The sequence below is a fragment of the Trichoderma aggressivum genome, assembly GCF_033847375.1.
Source record: "Trichoderma aggressivum f. europaeum strain CBS 100526 chromosome Unknown scaffold_006, whole genome shotgun sequence".
NCBI classification, from domain to species: Eukaryota; Fungi; Ascomycota; class Sordariomycetes; order Hypocreales; family Hypocreaceae; genus Trichoderma; species Trichoderma aggressivum.
The window spans coordinates 954,710-979,655 of NW_026946372.1; the positions used below are offsets into that span (position 1 = coordinate 954,710).

Sequence of the window (24,946 nt, forward strand, 5' to 3'; positions counted from 1 at the left end):
TTGATGTTACTAACGTGCTCAATGCAGTGTTCTGTGAGATGCGCTGCCACCCCCCTCACCAGAACCAGAAGAGTTCCAAGGTTGAGCGTTTTGCCGCTATTGGGACCCCCATCGGCGCCAAACCGCGAGAGTGGAAACCACGGTGAAGGGAGTTGAGGTTCTTTCCATTTTTTGGCGTGTGTTTTTTGTGTCTGGTGCCTTTCTGTTGAGAATTTTTTCTTAGCACCTCAGTGCAGTTTTTTTTTTTCTCTTATGCCCGCTCCACCGGGCGAGCGAGCTTCTTACTCGTACACCTCAGATTCAAATTACGTTTCTCTCAGTCCATCGCCATCACTAAGCTCGACCGCCAGCCATGTCCTGTCCGGCTCGATGTACTCGTACTCGTACCCCCGGCTGCTGGTCTGTACGGTATCGGGCGGAATGAGGCGCAGCCTCTGTCGTGCTCGACTGATTGGCCGCCATTCCCCGGAAAAGCTATTCGCGTGGCTTTGTGAGGTATGGAGGACGAACAAGTGCTACCTGGAGACGAAACCAAGCCGGGAGAGTCGCCTAGGACGGTTTTGAACAGCATGACGCTGCGTGCGGCCGTCGAGTTCCTGGGGGCTGCGTCTCCAACGGGATTCTTCCTTTTTGCCCGCCAGCATCTGGCAACACTGGCGTCTTTTTGCGGATAGCCTACAGGTACGGAATACGGCTTGGTTCTGGTGTGGGTGGTTTCTGGCTGGCCGCACACAAAAGAACCGGCTCTTTTGCGCATCAATGATCGCCCGTGGCTCGCTGCCAGGACGAAGCCATTACTCTCCCGTCTCTTTTCAACTGGCTTCTGGGCACGACTCATTTTCCCGTGTCGTGGGGCCGAACGCTAACCTGAAAGCCAAGGTGGCCTGGTGCTAGTGTTCGCTCACAGCATGCTAACTGTGCTATAGCACTAAATTCCACTGCGTCGTGCATTCCTCCTTGCTAGTAGGGCAAAGGTGAGATGATGCGATGCCGGGGTGGAATTTCACTCAGAGAAAAAAAGACAAGAATGATAGAGTGAGTGAGAAGGGCGATGAGGGAGAAAAAGACAGAGGAAGAGGGGAAAAGAGAAATACAGTGCTCACGAGAGAAACAAGAGCATGGGTAGGAAACGATTGGTTCTGTGGGATGCGCAACAACTGGACACGTGCGCATACCATACTCCCGTTCTCGTCTCTTTGCCGTCTTCTTCTGCTCTTTGCTCAGGTATCAGCACTGCCCAGTCAGCTGGCTTCGTCTTGCTGCTTCGACAGCGCCCGTACTCTTCTCATCCCCGGCTTCGAGGGTCATCAGGACACTAACATCCCGCTGTTTGGGGGCCGCAGTGACAGCTCCCTCATGCCATCAGTCGCAGCGATAATGAAAACATATTCATGGGCCAAATGTGGGGGTCCCAAGTGTCACGCCCACCAACAATAGCCATGGCGGCTCGCCAGTCGGGGTCAGGTTATCAAGCGCCTACTCCGTACTCTGCGCCGATATCAGGGGAGAGCCGAGTCCATAAGTCGTTATCGTGGGTTAGCAAACCCCCATGAAGTATGTGGTCACGCCTCCGGGGATCCTGTCAATCACTTGACGACAGCCGTCTACTGGTTCGCAATACAGGCGCTTAAAAAAAGAGAGCCAGACGCATGCAGAATAGCGTGCCCAACTCGTTTCCGTTCAGTTTATTCTGGCCTCTTCGTGCAATCAACTCACTACTGCAACCAATCCGTATCCAGGCCTCACTCAACCTATTACCAAATAACAGCTACCTCCTGCTAGTTGCGGTAGGCTCGAGATGCAGTCTCTTCATAGTTTCTTCCGTGGACAATGTTGCCGTGTCTCGGCTATTTGACACCCCTCTCCTGTCCATTGCCTGCCGTCGCCCTTCCCATGGTCTGATTTCCGTTGGTCATGTCAGAGGTCTGGGGCTACCGTAGCCTCCGCAATGCCGTCTCCAGCGATCTCACAGACTCAATCTTGCCTCACCTGAAGAATGAATGGCGTTAGCGAATAGATGCGACCTGCCTTGACAATGCTAGGCCATGGTGCTCAGCACATTTGTTAGCTCGCCGGGACCATGCTGCCTCTCTGCTCACTGGATGCTCCGAGGAGTGGGCATTGCTACCATGTACCACTGCCTTTTTCCGAACGCGAGTCCGTAATTGAGCTGGTTCATCTTGCTTCTTCACAGGCGATCGCGACGGTCCGTGAGACATGGGTGTGGATATGGAAATATGCAGCATTCCCCAGAGGATGCTTCCCCAGACTTTCCTATTCTTCTCACTCACCAGCCGGCCCCCCAAGTGGTGTCCACCATTCCTAGCGCGCCCTTGGAGTCCAAAAGTACATGCTCCTTTGGTCCAGATACGGAGGACACACTCCCGACTATCATTCTCCATGACTCTTCACCTTCCTTATCCTCGGCGGAACATGTCTTGGAAGGGGCCTGCCAAATTATGCTACCTCCATCACCCCAGCCGGGGTCCCCAGAAACACCCCTGGTTGCTCCCTACGGTAGAATGTGGGGGTTGTTATCTCGCACCAGATTTTCCCTGCAATTGGTGCAGCGCAAAGATGGCGGCTAGTTCTGGTACGGCCGCCACCTCCCCATTCGTATTGTCCAAATGATGGACTCTCTTATCGCAAGGCGTGCTCTGGGCTTCAGCAGAGTTGATCCGCAGTGGTGCCAAGTCCCCATTCCTGCGGTCTAGGCACCCGTCAAACGGATTGGCCATTGCTATTAGCGCGCCTCTTTATCAACTCTCTTTCCCGAGCCCGGCCTTTTTACCGCCGCCTGTGTTCATGCTACGGGGGGACCGTACAGGAGTCGTAATTTGTGCGGCCCTGTATCGAGCTGCCTGGCCATGTATTCTTGTATACATGTGTACGAGTACATCTGGAGAGCCGACCCTTGCGCCGCCTAAGCTGTTTCAGGAAATCCGGGGGGTCAATGATCTTAGATCTCCTGAATGTTGTTCCCCTTGTCACCGAACCAAACCGCCACGTAACTTTCTCGGAACGGGGAAGACCGGCCGACACCCCGGACAAGGAACTCTGCAGGTTGCCCCAGGCTGCCCAAGGCATTGAATGCGACCTGCTTGGAGTATGCAGCGATGAAACAGAGGTTACAGAGCCTGTGCTTTGGTTTCATGGCCCAAAAATAACATGGGAAAATATCCACCAATACGGAGGATTATCACCTGTGTGGAAGGGGGGAGCAAAGACGACATGGTTGCGTCCAATCCACCAAACACGGCCGCTTTGGGTGAGCATCAAAATAATCAAATAATCATTTGGCACCTTCTTCCGGAGGCCAGTGTTCGTGCATGGTGATTCATCAGAAAACACTCCTCGCAGCGGGTACTTCAAGCACAGGTATGGAGTTACGGAGTACCAACGGCGGTATAACTGATGAGGCCATATTTTGAGTCGCCCCATTTTGCTCAGGTGTTATCCTGACGGCACCCCTTGACAACCTCCACCAAGTCAAGTCAATGCCCGCTAAAACCCCACGCAGGGGAGATGAAAGGTGATAAGGATGGATGGGCGTGATCTGATCGTTTCGTTCAATATTCGGTCCATCCATGGGATCCTTCGTATCAGGACATCATGTCTTCCGGATCAATGCTCGGCGCAAACAAAGTGCTGCGTACATTTTGGTCCAACTAGGGAAACCGGCATGCCTGTCAAAGTGGCTAAAGAGGAGACCATTGCCTGGAAGCAACACTGCCAACTGCATACAGGTACGGACTGACAGCTGAGCATGTGCATAACATTGACAAAAAAGGGCAGCGCTAGAACCAAAGATGTACACAATAGTCAATACTACATGTACTACTACTGCTGCTTCAAACCGAGATACCGGTTCAAAATGGATCTCCCCGACGGGAGATGGATGGGGGGAGTGGTGTCCGAATATGGAGAGATATTGAACGGCCAACTCGGCTGAATTACGGAGAGGCAGGACCCAACAACGTACAGTACAGAGGGCTTGGACTGGGGTCAACCGGGTTCCAGAGCAGAAGCAGGCCGAATATCAACCAAAAAGGGATGCCAGATGCTGAGTCTGGAATGCTTCAGCTCGGGGAGCTCGCGGCAATACATCCCAGGCCTTGCCTCTCGAGATTGGTACGTTGCTTGATGGTCCGCGGCCGGAATTCCTAGGGCCCCGATTTCCGGCTTGGACGCCCGTCATCTCGCCCAGTTTCACATGTAACACGGGGAAGAGAAATGAAGAAAGGCCCTTGTGCGTATCGCCTCGATTATCTTTTCTCGCTCAGCGACGGCCGAGGTGGACACTGACCGAGCCAAATCAGACCTCGCCATCACCCACGTGCTTATCGTGACTCTGCCCCCAATTTCCCAGTTTCTCCAGCGGAGGCGGGGCTCCGCTCGGTATACGGGACCATGGAGGCCTTCACCATTCTCGACAGCTTGCTGCGGGTGTTTGTGCCCCGTGCGATAGCCGAAGCATCGCCTCGGCATCAACTCACCATTGGCTGACGCCTCTGCTTGGTTGGAGATTGCGACACTCCGCGCCTCCGGTTCGCGATTGGCGTGCTCTTTGATAAGAAACTATGCCGGCTAATGGGACGGAAAGGCCAAGTCTACGCCTAAGGGGGGTACAGAGGGCGACGGCTAATACTAATTAGAGCTGACGGTCAGCGCCGGCCGAGCCACCCACAACCTCTCCTATCAGTTGTGATCTAACAAGGTCTAAACGGGGTACAGTGGTGCTCGTTTGTGCAATGGTACTACAGGTACCACGCCATATCTCGCTCCGAACCATTTGAAGATCTAGACCTGGAGAAGGAAAACGCTTATGCGGGGCTCCGGGCTTTTTTCTCTTTATTCAACGGAGAACAATTTGCAGATTGATACGACCTGGGTTGGAAGAGACCAAGTGGCTTGGCGATTGGGGGCCAGGAAGGAAGAAGGGGGAAACCCAATAGGGTCTTCACATTGCATCATCAGCCTCAGGTCCGGGTTGGGACTTTTTCACCCTCTCGTTTCTGACGATGCAACGTGTTACGCCTCCATGGGGGTGTGCACTAAAACCTGGAGTATTTGTCGGGCTCACTCCCCACGGTTCTTCCGTTGTCAGACGCAAAAGTACGGACACTTCTTACACATATTTGCCCCTGGGTTCTTTGACCAAGGTTGATACAGTACAAGTACTCATGTCTCGCAATGGCAAATATTGGCATACCTGATGCCGTAAGATCTAAATGCTCCCGGAAACCTTCTTTGGGTGACGAGTCGGTTTCTTGGATAAGCATCGAAAACAGCTTTTAGGCTGAAACATGTTTTTCCTGACCCTCCCCCTTTGTCCTGTCCGATTGACGCAGGAACACTTTTTTGATTAATGAAAAGCTCAAGGGGGTGGTTGGTCGCCGCACAAGCACACTCTCCCTCACGCAATCTGGAAAAAAAAAAGAGGCAAAGTAAAACTTCCCACCCCACGGGGCAGGAGGCGGATGCGATAGGTGCCACAATGGGGGATCTGGAATGTTCGGACATCGGACCATGGCGTGGAAACGTTTCGCTACGACTGCTTCTAGATTTACGTGTCTAGAGCTGCCTTGGGTGAAACAAGCACATAATTGGCCGCTGCGAACTGTTTGTTGTCATACACGCTGCAACGACTGGCACCACGTATGAGCACACCAATGTATGGGCTTCGCAATGGGGGGATCCTGGAGCCCAAAGATGCCGCCAGCATCAAGATGAAGCATCCGTAGCCTACCAATTGGCTAGGCTCGTCACTTTGGGAGCACAACTTTCGGCTTTCTTTGCCGCGAGCGTCGTCGTCACGTCGCACCGCCCTTGCAGCCGTTTCGTTTCGTTTGCTCGTTTGGGGCTCCCCCAAAGCTTTCTTCAGGAGATTTCGGCGACGCCGCGCGAATAAAGGCGCAGGAGGGCAGAAGCCATTGAGCCGAAAGGACCCTTGGTGGCGTTCTGGAGAAACGCCCCACACGGACGGTGCCCTGAATGAAGCACCCGAGCAATTTTTTGTTGTGTTTGTACGAGTACAGTGTCTGTGTGAGTGTGAGTGTGCCACGCACGAGCTGTGCTTGGTACGGCGTACTCCGATCTCGAAAGAAAGCGCCGTTTTGGGCGATGAGGCGAATCTCCGAGATCTCCTTTGCGGCGACGGACTTGCTGTGCGAAAACGCAAGTGTTTGTCTTTTTTTTTTTCAATGCTCGGTCAATCTTGTGAGTTTAGCTTACACATGCAACGTTCTCGCAGGAGAAAACACTAGGCGACACGAACTCCATACTGTAGATCTTTGAGCTTTGGCGTTTTCCCCAGATCTTCAGTGGAAGATTCTGGTCACCCGTCCTTTTACCTTAATTTGACCATCTGTGGCTTGCCCTCTCTCTTCGTAGGGGAGAAACCGCCCTGATATGTGGCTTGCCCAACATCTTTCTCAGCCCCCAACTGAGGGGTTGTCGGGTTATGACACCTTCAACGGTATAGACGAGCAGACCGGCGCCCTTTGATTGACGTCTTAGCTATTCATTGGCTAAAAGGCACTTTTTCACAAATTCAGAGGGCAATGTTCTATGTAGTTACGTCAAAAAACGCCCTCTCATCACCTTTCCTTGGTTCGCATCGTGACTCCTTGAATACGAATACTATTGGTTCTTGCTTGTTGCAGCTGCTCAGCAAGCACTTGATGGTGAGGTACGGAGCTTTGTAATACTCTATGGCGTCGTAGTTACGAGTAGAACCGAAATAAATCATACCACAGATGAGGCCATTGTGAAGGTTTGAAAGCTACAAGCTTGTCCTTCGCTTTTCTACGGCATATCTCAGCTTCACGACGCCTCTCTCCAGTAGTCACATTATACATTCTGTCTAGCAACTTGAACTTGCAGACGATCCTACCGCCACAATGCCTATTCAGACAGCCACCCTTCGTATCGCTCGTCCATCGGACAACATCAACGCCCTGGTACCATTCTACGTCGATGGGCTAGGCTTCGAGGTGCTCTTCCGCTTCAACCAACACGAGGACTTTGACGGCATCATGCTTGGCCACAAGGGTGCAGGCTACCATCTTGAGTTTACGGCCAAGAACGGACACACCGCCGGCCGTGCGCCTACAGAGGACAACCTGCTAGTGTTCTATCTCCCCGAGGGCAACGACTTCAAGGAGGCAGTGGCGAGGATGGAGAAGGCTGGATTTGGGGCCGTGACGAGCTTTAACCCGTATTGGGATCGATGCGGCAAGACGTTTGAGGACCCGGATGGATATCGGGTTGTTTTGGTCAGCAATGAGTCGCCGTTTTGAGATGCTATCAGCATTGGAGAAGAGGGCATAGAAATGCTCCTCTATACATGTCGCTGGGCTACTACACAGAAGCGATATAGGCGGTTGTGGAATATACGATAGTTCAGTACACGAACAATGCAACTGTCAACGTATCATGGCACCACGAACTACAATAGGTAGTTGCTTAGATGGGGAAATGCTCAGAAAAAGAACACGGAGCCATGCTCGGCTCTATCTTCTCATACTAGGTATGCTTTCAGCTGTACCCGCTTTGTCCGAGAGTCATGACTAAAGACGGAGCTATTGACGATTATGCCTCACAAGCAACGCCCGTGCTGAGCATGGGGTTCACACAAGGCCCTGGTATCTGAGATTCGCCGACACGAGGCCGCAATTCTCCGTACCCAAGAAGTCGAGACATAATGATGCAAACTCGTAGAAAAGAGAAATAAATAATGTGGAAAGGGGTGTTGACAGTAAGCAGTTGGAAACTTGAGGGCTTAGCATTGGAACGGAGCAACGGTGATGCTGTGTGAAATACAGTCTCTGGGAGGAAGAATTCTAGGCGAGAGCTGATTACCGCTTTCGGAGGTCTCTGTCTCTGTACTTGTACTCCGTAAATGGAAAAGGTTATATCACGTGATTCCGCGACTTACCGTGCGCGCTACGTCTCGGTGCAGCTTCACACGTTGGCCATATTGCACAGCTTCTCGTGATAGCGCGGCCCAGCTCAGGCAAAGCTATGGATCATGGATTATCATGCCATCCATGGCCATGACATTGCCAGTTTTGACACGTCGAGCTCAACGCGTAAGCTTTCCCGGGCTGTTCGTGGTGGCAATGGGCTAATCTCGGTGGCTTCTCTCAGATCGTCTCCCGACGGTGCCGGCGTCACAGGCTTGGGAAGACTTGAAGGCTGGCCCGACAACTCACATCTCAACGGGATTGGAAGACCTTGACCGTGCATTGCTAGGGATTGACTCGGCTGATTCGCAAGATGCCGCGCTGCAGGGCGGCGTCAAGCGCGGACAGGTGACTGAGATATGGGGACCTCCAGGTTGTGGTAAAACTGCATTAGGGTAAGAGAGCGCAATGATGTAGATGATGTTCTAACGCAAATAATATGCCTTTTTTCATGTTTATAGATGCTAATGGGAGGCAATAGAATTCAACTGGCCGCCAATGCCCTGAGTGGTGGTAACGGCGTGGTCTGGGTAGGTCGGTTTGACGACTTGAAACAAGATATTCCCAGCATCAACACTGTCAACTAACATAAACCGATTGCATCTAGACTGCTTTCAAAAACTACAAGCTCAAAGGATAGCAAATGTGCTGAAACGCGTCCAAGAGTCACGACATTTGACGGCAACGGGGGATACGCAAGAAGTAGACCCAAGCAAGCTGGTCCAGTACTCTTGCATGACGCTGCCTCATCTACTTGCGTTTATATCTCGACCAACAACAACTACCATTGCTTCAGGTGTCTCGCTTATTATTATTAGCTCTCCGTCGGCCTTGATCAATTCATCTTTGCCGAGGTCATTGGAAGGGAGAGGAAAGCAAAAACAAGCAAAAGGCATGTATCCATCAGGTATAATCGTTACTGCGAGTATCTCTCTCTAATGCAATGCTTCCTAGGCCCTACTCAAGCCTCAAAACGCCTACAAGGGTTACAGTTTATCATCACCACATTGCAGAAGCTCGCCGCAACTAAGAACTGCGCCGTCGTCCTACTATCGCAATGCGCAACAAAGATGAGAAGCGAGCAGAAACCCACACTAATTCCGTCCATCAACACCACGGTGTGGGAGCAAGGCGTGTCTACAAGGCTAGCTCTATTCCGGGACTGGGCGTGGAACGGCAACAAGTCCTCCAGCGTCTTTCTGGCAGGCCTGCAGAAGATTGACGGTAGGGTAGTCCAGGACGCCGTCGAGCATGTGTCTGCATTCAGAGTTGAGCCCGTACGTTACATTGGCCACACGCAAGCGCCGGCATTTGAAAATGCTAATCTCAGCTTGGACAGGCCGGCATATCAAGTGTCCACTACCAAGTCAATGATCCGGGCATGGAGGTGGCGGCAATGGCCCCCCGTCCAAAGAGGAAACTGGGGCAGACGGAGCTGGAGGTGCCGGACAGCGACGACGACGAAGACTACGGCTGGGCAGATGAAGACGAAGATGCACTGCCGCCGCCGCCGTCTCAATGGCAAGGGAGTGAGGACCTGATTCTGGGCAAAGAGGCCGGCCTAAGCGAAGAGGAGCCGGACGATGGGCTCCAGGACTACTATTATGAGGACGACGACGACGAGGCCGGGGATGGCGACCGAAGTAACAACGAGACGGACTGACCTGAGCTGGGAAAAACCGGGGGGTCAGTTTAAGCGCCGGCAAAACGCCGATGGCCTTGGCTGCGCCGTACTCGTACGTGTAGGTATTCCCGAGATGGAGCGAGAAGATGGAGCCGCCTCTCCACCGAGCGGTCTTGCTATCAGTTCGAGACAAGCCTAGCGAATATAGCATGACGAGGTGGCGGGATCCCGGCCGGGAAATCTATTTGGGGTTAGGACGGCTGAGGCCAATTTGCATTGTATAATACGGGCAACTCGATATCATATCTCAGCCGCATGCACGCAGTAAGACGAGCTATAATGATGATGCTTCTTTGCATTATAACGATAACGTACTGAGCAGTACGACATGTGCTCCATCTCCGTTACTGTTCATCTCAGCCTCGGCTAGATATGTCTCCGTATAAAGGCACGTGTAATATCATTCCATTCCCATCACAGGATCAGGCAAGTAGATGGTGCCTACCGCTTCATCGTCTTGGAAAACTCTATGGTTCCTGGAGGTTATTCGGAGGTGATTACTCGTATGCGAAGAAGGCCACAGTTCGTCGTGAGACGGGATAATGCTCACAATTCCGACTACTAAACAAGATGGAAAGGGTTAATTCCATGCTGAGATGCCACCTTGAAGGTCAATCATCAGATATATATGTCGCCTGGCGCGGAATAGCCAAAATAGCTATGTTAGCGCTTCATCACTTTGCGGCAAGCTGTGAACTCGCCATTGCAGCACCCGTCGCTGTTGAACGTTTGATCGCTCTGGATGGTGGGCTCAAGGGGAGACCTTTTGGTCTTGACGATTATCAATGCACTTGTGATCATGAGAAATCCAGACGCCAGATGCACTGATCTTGACGGGCCCCCTTTACATTATGTAGATGGTTGAGCTGGTCTTCAACCTCATGAGATTTATCGACCGCCAGTGTATCGTACTTGAAGCAGTCATCCTTGATTACACAGACCTGGCTCTGATAAAGAAGCTGCTGTACTGGAATACTTTCCTTTAGCCATCTTTGAAACGAGCTGCCGATGAGTGCTTATCTAGAAAGACTGGCGCTGATGGCGGTTGCAGGCGGCACACGCAGGGCAATGCGTTGATGGATTAGGCCAAACAACGATACCGGTCTGTTGGATTTTTACCGTGGATGGGGCGGCTAATTGGTCGAGCAGGGGTGGTGATCGATTGCATTGAGTGAAGCACAAGGCGATCCTCCCGATCTGAGATGCTTGCTTTGAGGGAATGTAGCTACTTGCAGCTCAGCTAAGCTCAGTGCCTCCCAAAAGCAGCACTGCTCTGTTGTTTTCTTTTCTTTTCCCTTGTCCGACACAAGAACATTCGCCCGCATCCATGTTAAATTTCTTTTAATAATTTTAAATTTCTTTTAATAATCGCCATTGCGACCTACCCAGATCAGCTCCGGCCAGGGGTCGCTTCTCCGCGCGGGTCGCAGCGAGAGTTCTGGCATGATGTTGCTCGCCGCTCGGCTGACATGTCTGTAGCTTCGGCTCGGCGAGTCCTCGTACATACATGCACATACATAGCAGGGTCTCTTCCGTGCCGTGCCATGCCATGCCTTGATGGGTGCGCTGGGCCTTTTTCGGCGGCACATTGGAATTCCGCTAATTTTTTTTTTCTCTCTCTCTTGACGTTTGCCACCAGGGGCCCATTTCGGGCTGTCACTGCCACTGTCACAGCCAAGCCACGATGCGTTGGGACAGCTCAACTGTGTGTGTTCCTGGCTCTGTCAACGGGTAGCGTAGAGCAGAGTCAGCAGAGTTTTCGGCGTTGCTGTCCCTGTGCGCCCAGCAGCAAACTGACTGCGTGCTTTCTCCGTCTTCCGTCTTCCACCAACCTAGATCTAATCCCTTCATCCTTGGCCGAGCTTGCATTATCGCTGTCAATAGTACGGAATCCTCCATGCTAGCCCTGGGGATAAGCAGTGCAAGGCAAACCACCTCCTACTAAACGGTACCGGTACGGAGTTCGGGTTCCCAGCTTCCCAATCTTCCTGGTCCATGCGTTTGCCCACATGCTTCTGGAAAAAGAAGGGGGAAAAATTCTCCTAATTGCATCATGGCCTACTATACTTGTAGAGCCCCGCCGTTATCTTTTTCTCATCCCACGCCAGAGAAGGCGCCGGTTGAGAAATTTTGACGATCCACCCGCCTTTCGAGGGACTTTGTACCTGTGGGGAAAAGATACATGGCTCCAAAATCCCCGATCTGACTCCACGTTTTCGTAGGGACACGCCTCTTGTCTCTTTGGGCTGCCTGCCGCCCGGGCTTGAAGTTTTTTTTTTTTTTTTTTTTTTTTTTTTTTTTTTTTTTCTCTTCTGGTCTGTCTACCTTAGTAGCTATTCCCTGCACCCAACTCACTCCCTCCCTCTTGGCCGCTTCAGTCCTCGCACAGCTGCTGCTGTAACAGGCAGCCTTGTTTCCCATGTCCCTTGTGCCTTATGCACAAATGTGGACTCGTCTCGATTTCGTTCCCAGCAACGCTCAATGTCATCATCGCCGTCCGTGTGGCAAATGCAAATGCAAATGCACACGCACGCACGCAACCGGGAACGAGGCGAGGGCAGTCCGGATTGAACGCTGCAGAACGTGTCCGGTCCAAAGACGGTCCTGAGTCAAACAACCCTCTGGCCGCATTGCTGTCCTTCGTACTTGTACGCCAGTCCCTCGCTAAAGAGCGCATTGAGCTGTTCCAAGCCCGTGGTGCCTTGGCTGCCCCCCAAAGTCTGAGACATCCAGGCCTCTTGTGGAGTCTCTGGGCTTCTGGGGTCTGTATGGAGATGGGGTGATGGTTCGAGTGAGAAAAAGCGCTCAAGGACCGACCACCGTGCGCTATCTATCTTGGCCCATACAACCCATAAATGAGCATGGGGGTTTCCAAGGCACAGACACAGACGATGCGGAGAGGCACAGCGGCAACAATACGATTACGCCGGACACTGTATTGGCCCTGATTGTTGTACATGTATCTTTTAGCACATGCCGCTGGCCGTAATGTCGGCCGTCATGGCTTCCATTCTTACATGTGCCTACTCATGGTACGATGGAAACCATTCGTTGACTCTTTGCCCGAGTATGACGGGCTTGTCCAACCATCTACTCAGCAGCAATGAGGGAATTGCGGAAAGATTCCATGTCATTATCAGAGTTAACCAAGTGCTGAGTGAGATGTTGCCGAGTTTCCCCATGCTTGCCCTTACGCGGCGCATCCCGTCCACACAACCGTCAACGTGGTCCCCCCATGCCGGATCGACGGCTAGCACACACAAGCGTGCTGCGGAGATGATAGTCTTTTGCGACCGAGCACGGGGAGAAAAGCAGCAGCACAGTGGTACTTGGATGAGACTGTCGGTTCAATATCCTTGTGGCGTAAAATGGGCAAACGTGCAAATGCGTGCTGCTGTGAGACAACAAGCAACGGAAAACCCGCCTCCATGTCCATGATTCGGAAAGTAGACGATTCTTTCTCGCCCTTACTTCTACTTCCTCCCAATAGGGCTTCATGGGTCCTACCGGCTATGCTATGGAGCCTCTTCATGATTCAATTGGCCTTTCTGTCATTGCCAAAAGCAACAAGGCCCGGCCAACATGCGAGGGCAAGGATGGGAAAACGCCACTGTCGGAACGCCCCGATTAGAGTCCGAGGAAACCCGTTCAATGCCGAACTTGGACTACTATCAGATCGGCAACTCGTCGAAAGGGTTGCTGCGACCTGCATTTATCGCTCAACATCATTCACCGTCCAATAGTTGTCGTCTGGCCGGCTACGATGGTTTCCAATAGCCCGATCATGGGCTTCTGATAGGACTGCACGCCGAATGCGCACACCACAACCCAATACCTACACACTCTGCATCGTTCCACATTCAGCCCAGGCGAAAGACCTTGTACGTGTATACGCATGGCAAATAGCATGGCAAATAGCACAAGTGCCATTCTCTCCACTTCATGCAATCCATAACGGGAGCGCTGCACCGGATGCGCACCTCGCGCTTCCGTGGGGTTGCAACTTTGACCTTGACCTGGATGGAAGGGGAAAGTGGTGATCAAAGCACAGATGGTCAAGCAAGATCGTCATTGGTCCGCTATTAGCCATATACTAGTACGAAGTATTGAATTCGCAATGCGACGCGTTGTGTGATTTGTTTCAACCGAGACTCAACATGGGGAGAGTCTGGGGTCGGTTGCACTGCCGGCTTTACGGGGGTGAGTAGCCAATGTCTTAGTTAGCAACTGTATAATGACCCTGGAACTATCTGGATCATGGATCATGCTTTGAACCGGTAGCAGCGTGTTGGCCCTGGGAGACATGAGGTTGAAGGATGATGCATGGGTTTACTGATGAGGCTCAAGTACAGGCTAAATAGGTGTTCCAGGGAAGTCCTGGCCTTTCCTTTATTAGCCGCAGGGATCATGTACGTTTACGTCCAGCTGTTTCCTCTGGGGTAATCGGCATCTTCTGGCTGAATACTGCGCACTATTAATACCTAGGGTACAGTAAGTGCCGACATTCCTTGAAAACGTTTCATCTTCTTCCTAGGCCGATCGACATTCGTTGGACACCAGATAGGTCATGTGTGTCCCCTTGAGCCCTGTGAACATTCGCAGTGGTATCAGTTTACCGAGACGGGCTGCCTATAGTCGTTTTCGAAAAATCTGGCTGTCTGGATAAATGTAGGAAGGCAAGATATAGTCTCCAGCCTATATCACTTCCGCGCCAGGTAGCGAATGATTGCCAACCGATGTTGAGGAGCGGTCATGTCAATGAGTACACGTTGACTATTTCAGACTTGTTCGACAAGTATCTCTTCCAGCATCATCAGACCCCTATTGTACTGGTCCTGTTTTATTTTTATGATGAGCCTTTCCTACTCTTTCCTTCTTCACTTATGACCAGGTTGGATGAAAAGAACTCATTATCCCGATCATGTTGCACTATATAACAGGCTGCTGGGACTGAACTGACCTTCATCTTGACCAACTCGAATACTACCTGGCCATTTAACCGTAAATGAAAGGTACATCGACCTAACAAGCAGCCACGAATCAAATATCTTTATTTTGACATCGTTGACGAGAAACCAAAAGTTGAAGCAGCCTCTCATCGGGTGGAAGTGTTTCTCGAGTGTACCATCTCCAGACACATGGTCGGATTCGGAGTCAAAAGTAACCCGGACACTTTTATGTTTGGCCGGACCAAGCACGCCTGTGGGATCGGTGATTTCGTAAGAAGTAGAACGGTAAAACATGCCGAGAGGCATCCGCCAACTTTGAACACGATCCCAGCCCAGGCGGCATTGTCCGACTGTTCTTTTCGAGCCGTCGCCGTATTCGAATAATATGCGTTTGTATAAATTGATGTGGTCTTTCATATTCTGTTACGTTTCTCCTGATGTCAATTGCAGTGATCTGGTCTTGGGCTGAAAGCGGTATGTAAATCCAGACGATTTCATCGTCAAACATGGAGCGAAGATACTCGAACCTCTCTAGATGGGTTGAGTGTCCTTTTGGATGAGCATGGATCTCGTGCACAGGACGTGAAGCTATGAAGAGAGAGATTCCAGTGCAATGCTCTGGATCTAACCTAATGGCTGCGAAACGGTGGTATTCATCATGATCCTCAAAAGACAAGAAAGGCATGAGACGAAGAGGATTTGGGTCACTCCAGATGGTGATTTGTCGCTCCTCCGGGACCCTAAGACGACCCATCCCGAGCTAGAAAAGGTTTGTTTATATGAGCTCCTGCGCTCGCTTTGAATAAGACGGTCGCGTACCTCAAATTCCAGTTTATCATCCAACAGTTTTTCTACCGGCTCTACTGCAGACACGCAGGAGGAAGCCGGTATCTCACCGGCCGTGCTGGCTGGAATATCAGAGAATCGGTCTATGCTCCTGATACCGTGGTGGTCAACTGTAAATCTGATGAAAGAGCCGGTAAGGCTTTCGTCTTGCATCAGCTCAAGAGGGCTGCCACGGGACCATGACAGGACATTGGGAACGTCGCAGACGACTGCTGCCTCCGCCTTTGCCGATCCAAGTTCCTGTGCTAGCTGGATGGCAGAGCATTATCTCCAGATGATGTGAAAATTCGAGTGGCTCTGGATCAGTCGAGCGACTTCAGGGAGGAAGATCCTTTGAAAGCCGCATAGCTGGCTAATAGTCTCGGGTGGAGGAAAAGCGAGAGTGGTGCTGCTGGGGAATCTGAGCGTCTACATCTCGCGCCAGGCATACCGTCTTATTCCCGCCAGCCAGAGGCGTCTATACTCTTCATCGTTTTGTTGTTCAGGGCCGCTTTCGCCGTCTCCAATGGCGCAATGCTGCTCGAACAACTCAAGGCAAACCGTGTGTACGGATGCAGTCTCTTCAGCAACAGTTTGGCACTGGTGGCAATGAGCGTTCTTGCAGAACAAGTTTTGTACACGCGGAGGAGCAACAGGAAGAGAGTTGTCGTTTGCTGTATCTGGTAGGACAAGTTCTGGCTGTCTGGTGCCTGAGCACAAAGGACAGTCAGAGAGCCAGCAGAACATTGAATGCAAATCCTTTTCCGTCTGCTGTTTGCAGTCTTTCGATATGCTCGTGAAGAGTAAGTTCTTATATATTCTGAGTGACGAGTTTCTGTAGACCACTTTTGTCGGATGGACTGCATAATACATGTATCTGCTCGAAACGGTTCCTGCGTACATGCGACTAGGGTTTCGCCTGGTCTGAAGAGTTGACTGCAAGCTGCGCATTGGTGGTGGATTGTGATATGCGAACGGTTACGAGGCATATCTAGAAGACTTTCTTCTTCTCCGAGAGGATCAATTCACGCAAATGTTCTAGGTAGTGATTGTTGCAATTGTTAGGAAGCAAAGTTCGAGAGGGTCTGTTAGGCAGAACTGTGGTCTGCTTGCCGTTGATTTGTCGATTCACGTGGTATCAAGATGTCTACAAAGGCACCAAGCAGGGATCGGAAAATAAGGAATCCAAGGGCAACAACTTCTTCTCATTCGTCGTCAAATACTCCGTACTTGTTCTGTACACATCAGGGGAGAATAAGGGTATCTGGACTCACCGTGGTTTGCCAGATGTTGTATCAAAATCCAATCTTATAATACGCAAGGATATTGTTAATTCACAATCTTCCACCGCGACCAAAGTCAGCCCACCTAATGCCCTTCTGAATTCCATGTACGCTCCATTCAACCAGAATATCGCATCAGTGATAAAGAAATCCCAACTAATTCAGTGGTTCACACATTAATCCGCAACAAAAGCCAAATCAATTACAGGGTAAGTCACTCGCCCTCCAACGCATCAAAAATCCTTACATAATCCCAAACGCAGCCAGCCACACGCGCCACAGCTCATGCTTTCGCTGTGGAAAGTCGCCTCACTTTCTCGACCTTGCCAATTTCCCAATCAACCAAAAAGCCAAAAAGCAAGGCTGGCCTCTTCGGAAAAAAATCCTTGACAAACGATAGGCATCGCCAAACGGAGACTTGTTTTTGACATGAATTATTGAAGACGCGCGTCGCCGAGGGTCCTTGCATTGAGTGCTGTGGAAGTCAACGGAATCGATCCTCATAAGAAACAATCTCTTAGTCCGTGTGTGGCAGGTGAGTTGGTCCATTGCGAATGTCATCCTTTTTCTTTGCCTCGTCTTTTATTCACGACGCCACGGACACGCTCATCGCTGCTCAAGGCTGTGGAATTCTCAAATCGTCTTGGTCGGAGAATGAAACTTGCCCAGTGGCATTGTCAGTAGCATGAGCAGTGTCCATACTTGATGAGATCCCGATACGCCCGTTTGCATCCAAACGCCGATCTGCATGTTACATGCACATCGGATCATCTGCTCTGGAACTGTTATGGTCCATTACTTTCATTATACATGTTAAAATTGCTGACCACCTATTCAATCAGGTAATTGATTTGCAATGTCGTCCAATCCGCCCTCCAAAGAAGTCGCTGCCTCAGATGGCGCTGCGGCCAATGGCACCACAAACGGCCTTGCCAACGGAACTCCAAACGAGAATAAGATTAGGAAGCCGTTTTCGTGGACGTAAGTTACCACGTCGTATTAACTCCTGGATTACGCAGACACTGACGCCTTTCATTGAAGCCAACCGCATCCCATCTTCGTAATCGTCTTAGTTGGTCCCAATGAGCAGCCGTTTGGCCTCCAGAAAGACTTCCTCTGCGATCGCTCCGAGTTCTATCGCAAGCATTTCGAAGATAATGTCACGGAGAAGGCTCTGGAGCATATAGTGAAGCTCCCAGATGCGACACCCGCAGTGTTTGGGCTCGTACAAAATTTTCTCTACACCGGAAAGATTACAGACGAGAGCACCAACGTCACCTCCTACGAATCTCTGGTCGGCCTTTGGAATCTGGGCCATAAACTTGCCGTCAAGGGGCTATGTGAGCATACACTCGAGGCAATGGTGGACTGCCGACGAACCACGGGCCGAATTCCGGCAACGCCTCTTCTCATCCAGGTGTGGCGAGATACTCCCGAAGGTTCATCCATCAGAGTTCTCCTGCTGTCTTGGGCTGCCGAGTACATGAGGTCTTCAGATGCTCGAGCCGAATTTGCAAAGTCACTGCCACAAGAGGTCCTCAGTGAGCTTGTAGTCACAATGAGCTCGTTCGAGACGATTGCTCCGCCAGCTCCTGCTGTGGCTTCAGCGGTGCCCGCAGTTACCTCTGTGGCTGTTGTCTCTGCCCTACCCCCCAGCTCCATCAAACCACCAAATGCCAGTGTCTCAGTTCCAATAGCACTTAGAAAGAATGTTCATTACCTTGACGAGGTACCTGATGAGGAAACCCTTGGGGCAAAGAAGAAGGGCAGACGATCTAGCGGAGTGTCCGTCGACACGGGCTCATCCCGCAAGGCATATCGCAAGTCTGGCTCTTCCCCACCTCCCAAACCGCAGAAGAGGCGCTCGAGCGCAGCCTTGTTGGAGGGCAAAACATTCTCAACCCATCAGAAGCTCGATTTCTGTGCCGACTTATTGAACAGAATGCTCTCTGGGCCAGGTAAGCACCACCGTCTACTACATTCACCAAAGTGTTTTGCATATGAATAACAACGTTGCAGGTTTTTGGACTCGGCTTGTTGGGCCCTTTCGAGAGCCCGTCGACCCTGTTGAAGACGGCGTGCCAGATTACTTTGACAAGGTCAAGAAGCCAATGGATCTCAGCACGGTCAAACAGAGAATGGACCAGAAACAGTACACGACCGAAGAAGAATTCCTCGTCGACGTGCGACAGATCTTTGACAACTGTTTCACGTACTGGAAGAAAGGCGACCCAATGTGGGCGGCTGGCGAGAGACTGCAACGGACATTTGAAGAGAAGTACTCTCACATGAACAAGTGGATCGCCAAGCTGGGAGGCGAAGAGGGCGAGTAGGAACGCTCTCAGCCTGATACCACGGCAGTGGCGGGAGCGAGCGCGTTACTGAAACTCCGTTCCCCGCGGCGAGGCTACGGCAAAAAGGATGAATAACGGGGTTTGTGGGTAATCTGTACGGTTTTAGGGATTGTGCTTTATGATTGTGAGAATTTGGGAGGCTCTCCGAACGAGAGCCACGCCTACGGATGAGGATTGTCAAAATGCAGGTCTACTATGGGATTTTTAGCTACGGCTTGCAAACTGGTTGGGATGTAATGATGTTTTCAGGGCTTAGAACCATGGGTTCCAAGTGACAAGGCTGTAGGAATAAGGGACTGCGTTAATGTTACGAGATTTGGTCTCTACAATCTTTACGGAGTAGGCCCGGTTGTTGCTGCATTTGAGTAAGAGGGTGTGATGATGTGGCAATGTGATGCATCCAGTCGCTGGAGCAAATCAAACAGAATGTGAATATAGTATGCATCATTCGGCAACTACAATTGGCGGCCATGACAAGGTAGCTCAAACTAAAATCGTTTAAAGTTTGCACGGGCTGCATCTCATCGGCCTCGAGGGAGGGATTGCTATGAATAGTAAGCAGCGCTTGGAGCAATGCTATTTTGGATGGATGGCTCGTACGAGGCAACACACATGACGAAATGGAACATCTTTGCGTTTACTCGTACCTGATTCCAATATCGCTTGGTCCGTGACCACGTGTCGGTGAGATTGCGTTGCATTTGCCGGGTAAGTTGTTGTGATGCCACGAGACGGGAACAAGAAGTATTCTTGCTTTGCCATCCCCTTTCTGCCTCACTTTCGAGAAGGGATGGCGATTGAACAGCTTGACATGGTCCGTCACAGAGCATCGCCCTTCCTCTCTACTCGACCTTTCCAACATGTTCCTCCCTGGTAGCCGGGCCTGGGCGTGCTTCATCAATGAGGCATACGAACATGTAGGACCGGGGTTTGGGCATGGTGAGACAACACGTGAATTGGATGGGGACACGCATGATGAGAGCGAGATGTGTAATGTCGGATGAGTGCAGGTCTGAGAGGGCGGCCCAGGAAATGGCTTTTTCATGTGCTGTAGGCGCGCGTGTGCCACCAACACGGCTACTGGCCGCAGATTTTGCTGTTGTCGCCAGCCATGTGCAACAACCTTGTTATACTCTTGTCGTTGTGCGGGTGCGGGTGCCTGATGAGTTGGCGTTTGGTGAAACGTGGAGGATTGCGACAATTCCAACAACAATGCATGCATTTCGGATAAATGAGACGCCGCCAACGGCAATCAAACGTTGCCATCATCGGCTTGCTTGCTTCGTACAGGCACAGGCACAGGCAAGGACGGTAAGCCGTGAGAGCAGGTACTCCGCAAAATGGCCGACGTCGCTTAATTCCTCTCCCCAGGGTGGTTCATGGCAGGCGATCATTGACGAAGCGAAAGGGAAAAGCAGCATTTTGATTTGAAAGAAGCGACACTTTCGTCACCGCCAGCCCAGCCCAGCCCAGCCAGAACGCACGCGCCATGTGCCCAATATCCGCTCGCAGAGCCAGTCTGAAGCCGGCGGCGCATCCAGAGTGGAGGCGGGAAATGAGCAGCCAAGACGCCCATTTGCTGAGGGTGCCGTGAGTGGCTGCGTCCTGTGCCTGGTACCTTGCAGACTAGGCGCTGATTTAGCCTCGTGTTGTTGCTTCAAGGTCTGAGGCTAGCATGTTCTGGGCCATTGGCGCCGGGGCCGGGCTGAGCTGCGAGTAGAAGAAGAGAAGAGGGAAGAGAAGAAAAGAGAGAAGCCGTCGTGGGGCGGTAAGCAGGTCGACATCGAGCTTGACTCCTATAATGGAGAGAACAGCAGATGAAGATAATATCACAGCAGCAGGATATAAATCAAAATAAAATGCATTCAGGCGCAAGGCAAATTCGCGTCGCCTCGCATCTTCTCTCGCCTTGCCTCGTCTCGCTCGTCTCGTCTCGTCAAGTTTCGTCTCGTTTCGTCTCTGTCCTGTCCGGCGCCATTTGGGGAAATGAGAGGTTGAGAAAAAGGAGTTGCAGGGGTCTTCCATGCACAGACTCGCCCAAAGTACCTCGCCGACCGCTCCCAGCAGTGTTTGGTACCTGGCCGCGACCTTGGCGGCAATTGGCTTCTCCGCTCCCAGGGGCCCCTGCTTTGTCTCTCGCTTCCCCATCCACATCACGAAAAGCTTTTTCTTCTCTCTCTCCCGCCTTCGTTTCGCCTCCTACAGCTTTATTCACGCTCGCTCGTTGAAACAACTCAGAGTATTATACTCGTTACGCTCTTTTTCTTTCGTGCCGCCGCCATACGCCATCACCGCTATCGCGCATCTTTTGCACTCATTTCGCAAACCATCCTCACGAGACAATCACAATCCCCACGTCCAACACGCACGACGCGCGAAACCATCGCCACCACTGTCCTTCTCAAGTCAAGATGCTCTTCCGAACTGCCACCTCTGTTGCCCTCCTGGCCTGCGCCGCCAGCGTCAGCGCCGAGCCCAAGCCCTACCGCCTGGCCATGATGCCCGTGCTTGGACAGAGCCTTGCGCGCCGCAGCACCAATGGATACCAGCCCGAGCTGTCTCAGTGCCACGATGGCGACACCTGTGCCGAAGCCTGCGGCTCCGAGTACACCGAGTGCGCCTCCAGCGGCAAGGAGACTCACTGCTACAACCCATCCGTCAAGCAGAGCTGCTGCGCTGATGGCTCTGGCAGTATGTGTTTAACGTGTAATCAACAATGTACGCGTGATATGATGGCTAACGAGCTTGACAGACTCTTGCGACGAGGGCTACTACTGCACTCACGACCACGCTCTCAAGACCTGGTGCTGCCCGGATAACATGGATCTCGCTGCTTGCGCCGCTGCTTATAGTGTAGCCGGCGGCCTCGAGTCCGCCACTCCTACTTCGACCAGCACTTCCAGCACCAGCACCAGCACCAGCACCTCAACCACCAGCACGACTGTTGTCACCACCAGCGCTGCTCCTACCACCACCAGCACCACCGAGGCCCCCACAACCACTGCTGCTCCCACCACCACCACCGCTGCTCCCACGACTACCAAGGCTCCCGCCACCACCGTGACCAAGGTTGATGAGGAGACCACCACTGTTCCTCGCACCACCAGTGCTGGATTCACCAGCGCCTACACCGGCTTTAACAGCACCGTTACCAGCTCTGTGCCCAACCAGCCCAACCAGTCCAAGACTCCTCTTCCTCCTGTCGCGTCCATCTCCACTGGCGCTCCTCAGCCTCCCCAGCCTTCCACCATCAGCGGTGCTGCCACCACCAGTGCCAGCGCCCTGCTGCTCCTCGCCGCCGGTGTCATCGCCCTTTTGTAAATATCGTGACGGAGTAGAGACGTGGTTTCTACGTCGGGTAGCCAAGGGACAAAAGAGTTCACTGCTCAGCGCAGCCACGAGGTTACGAGTCTACGAATAGCGATCTATGGGGCGGTGTCTTGGGAGGGGAAGACTGTGATTTTTTTCAGGGGCAATCTTCTCTGGGCTTTTGTTTTAATGCATCTTGTGGTTTCTAATTTTTTATTATTAAAAATAGTGCGATGATTCCCCTTCGATAGTTGTTGCAATCTCCATTTTCCGCATGTGTTGGAGTTGTAGCAGAGATTTTGGTTTTCTTTAGGAGGTTAATATGTTCTGGTGGAAGGAAGAGAAATTGAAAGATTCGAAAAAAAAAAAAAGATGCTTGACTGTGCAAAGATGGTGACAGTTTGCTTGAAATGGTGCCCACACAAATTGTACAACCTACTAACACACACCTTGAACTTGTATTTATTAGTAACTAGTATTAGTATTCATCTCTTGACGAGAGGATTCCCTTTGTTTTATTCGATTTTGTTCCGTGTTTCGTAGCAGTCTTGAAAGTTTCGTTCCACCAAGCAACCGTATCATGAACCTGCCTCTTCTCCGTTGTCCATCATGACTGAGTCAAAGTCATGATTACAAATGTTCAGACTATGATATCATCATTTACATTTCATCATCATCTACGTACATCCATGCGTGTCGTATGCACAGATGCAGATGTGGCCGTAGCTGCAGATACAGATACGGGAGGACTGGAAAATCGTGGGGGGGAAGAATACTAAAATAGGGGGCCAAGCGAAGCGCCAGGGGGAAACGTGCAGATTCGAGATGCGGTTCACTGCCACCTCCGCATTTTTTCATTTTTCGCCTATACCGTGCGGTGTCTGATCTGCACTGCATTATGTAAAATCCGATTTGTCAATTGTCGCGTAATGGCATGGCTCTTTGGGTTAATTGGGGTGTAGATATGGTGGAAATGTAGTGAGGCGGAGGTGTGTGTGTGTGTGTGTGTGTGTGTGTGTGTGTGTGTGTGTGTGTGTGTGTGTGTGTGTGTGTGTGTGTGTGTGTGTGTGTGTTTGCATCTTTGCTGCGACGACTTCAAGACTTATTATCCAAGGTACACACGACGTTGGGAGAATACAGTGTTTTTACGTCGAACGCCTCACTGCATGCGTTCTATCATGATTGGAAAGAATAGCCGTATTTGTGAAGATGCAAAATTTCAGAGAGAGGAGAAACACGGTTCAAGCGTACGAATCACCCTGATTCCAAGGCATATCTTATAGACAATGGTCTCGCTACTTTGAATGCAACTCAAGCTTCAGCCATTCTTCTCTTGTAATTGCGTATTCAACTTCACCATCCTCCGACCCAGGAATAGGATCCTCAAACTCAACGTACAAAGTACGCACATGCTGCATCCCACAGGCCTTCATGGTCGCTCTTGATGCCTCGTTGACAGCCATCGTCTGCCCAACAACCTCTACCAAACCCAGTTCTTCGAATCCATACCTCAATAACTCGCGAGCCATTTCCTTTGCATACCCCCGTCGCCAAAAGCGAGGTGAGATTCGGTATCCCAGCTCTGCCTTTTGCGTATGAAATGTCCCGCTGTTGGATTGTATGGGCGAGAGAGCTGTCCACCCGATAAAGGCGTCACCAAGGTAACTTGCCCAGTAGCCGAGGCCCGGGACTTGTGTGCACGCCGAGAGACGCTCTTGGTGGTCTTGGATAGCTTCCTCTCGGGTTAGAGGGCGGCCACTGTGAACATATTTTGTAACTTGAGGGTCTGAATCGAGGTTTATGATGTCGTCCCGGTTATGCTCTGCCAAGGGACGGAGGTTGAGACGAGGGGTTTGTAATTCTGGTAGAGCCATGTCCTGATATTCTCCGTCTCGACCTATGGCATTTGTCATTTATATTTTGAAGGACGAGTTATAAGTGAATGTATGCTGTGTAATGTGGTAGCAAACTACCCACATGTCTAATTTAAGTCATCGCTGAAATAGTTGAATATAATTACCCATCTGTCACTACATGGGCATGTGCCGAACAATTGGAAAACTGCCTTGGTTGCTCAACCGGGCGCAAGCACATGAAAACGACGTATGTATGTGCCCCCCAATGTCAGTCAGACCGAACCCCTCGCCAAGGCCATTTCTATACAGCCGGTAATAGCCATGGTCGCGATGGCACAAACGTGTAAATATTTGGTGGACAGAAGGATGCAAGCAAAGACGGAAACCCTTCCGAGATTTTTATCCCATTTCTGCCACATATGTATTTAGCCATTATAGATTCGGCATTTTCCCCCAAACCAGCGCAATCACGACCAGTTTGTCACCGACAGCCTTGCGAGGACTTTCCACCGCAGCGGCCAATGACAGCGACGGAACAGCCAGACCAGCAGCCGGTTCCCCACAGTGCGGAAAGCGGTCGACCCACAGCCACGCAACTCTCCCAGCAAGGCTGAGCGCTGGCTGCATCTTGCATTGATTTCATCTACTGCTTCATCCTCATCCACAACACCGTCCGCGGGGGCGGGCGGGGGGGGGGGGGGGGGGGGGGGGGGGGGGGG

The 24,946-nt window shown here is 51.5% G+C and overlaps 5 protein-coding genes across 5 annotated transcripts; 4 read left to right on the forward strand and 1 right to left on the reverse strand.

Annotated features, from left to right (window-relative positions):
* Positions 1-6,902: 6,902 nt before the first annotated feature.
* Triagg1_2526 (uncharacterized protein) lies at positions 6,903-7,301 on the forward strand (the record flags this gene model as incomplete). The annotated part of the gene is made up of 1 exon (XM_062896717.1): positions 6,903-7,301. One exon carries the CDS (start codon positions 6,903-6,905, stop codon positions 7,299-7,301), a length of 399 nt encoding a protein of 132 aa, XP_062758738.1.
* A 731-nt stretch (positions 7,302-8,032) lies between these two features.
* Positions 8,033-9,630, forward strand: Triagg1_2527 (uncharacterized protein; the record flags this gene model as incomplete). Its single annotated transcript, XM_062896718.1, has 5 exons — positions 8,033-8,093; positions 8,152-8,362; positions 8,449-8,497; positions 8,786-9,244; positions 9,307-9,630. 5 exons carry the CDS (start codon positions 8,033-8,035, stop codon positions 9,628-9,630), a joined length of 1,104 nt encoding a protein of 367 aa, XP_062758739.1.
* A 7,934-nt stretch (positions 9,631-17,564) lies between these two features.
* Positions 17,565-19,041, forward strand: Triagg1_2528 (uncharacterized protein; the record flags this gene model as incomplete). Its single annotated transcript, XM_062896719.1, has 3 exons — positions 17,565-17,689; positions 17,750-18,666; positions 18,728-19,041. 3 exons carry the CDS (start codon positions 17,565-17,567, stop codon positions 19,039-19,041), a joined length of 1,356 nt encoding a protein of 451 aa, XP_062758740.1.
* An 881-nt stretch (positions 19,042-19,922) lies between these two features.
* Triagg1_2529 (uncharacterized protein) lies at positions 19,923-22,383 on the forward strand (the record flags this gene model as incomplete). Its single annotated transcript, XM_062896721.1, has 6 exons — positions 19,923-20,052; positions 20,117-20,373; positions 20,521-20,652; positions 20,737-20,830; positions 21,301-21,753; positions 21,815-22,383. The coding sequence occupies 6 exons, from the start codon at positions 19,923-19,925 to the stop codon at positions 22,381-22,383; spliced, it is 1,635 nt and encodes a 544-aa protein (XP_062758741.1).
* Positions 22,384-23,666: 1,283 nt separating this feature from the next.
* Triagg1_2530 (uncharacterized protein) lies at positions 23,667-24,284 on the reverse strand (the record flags this gene model as incomplete). Its single annotated transcript, XM_062896722.1, has 1 exon — positions 23,667-24,284. One exon carries the CDS (start codon positions 24,282-24,284, stop codon positions 23,667-23,669), a length of 618 nt encoding a protein of 205 aa, XP_062758742.1.
* Positions 24,285-24,946: the final 662 nt, after the last annotated feature.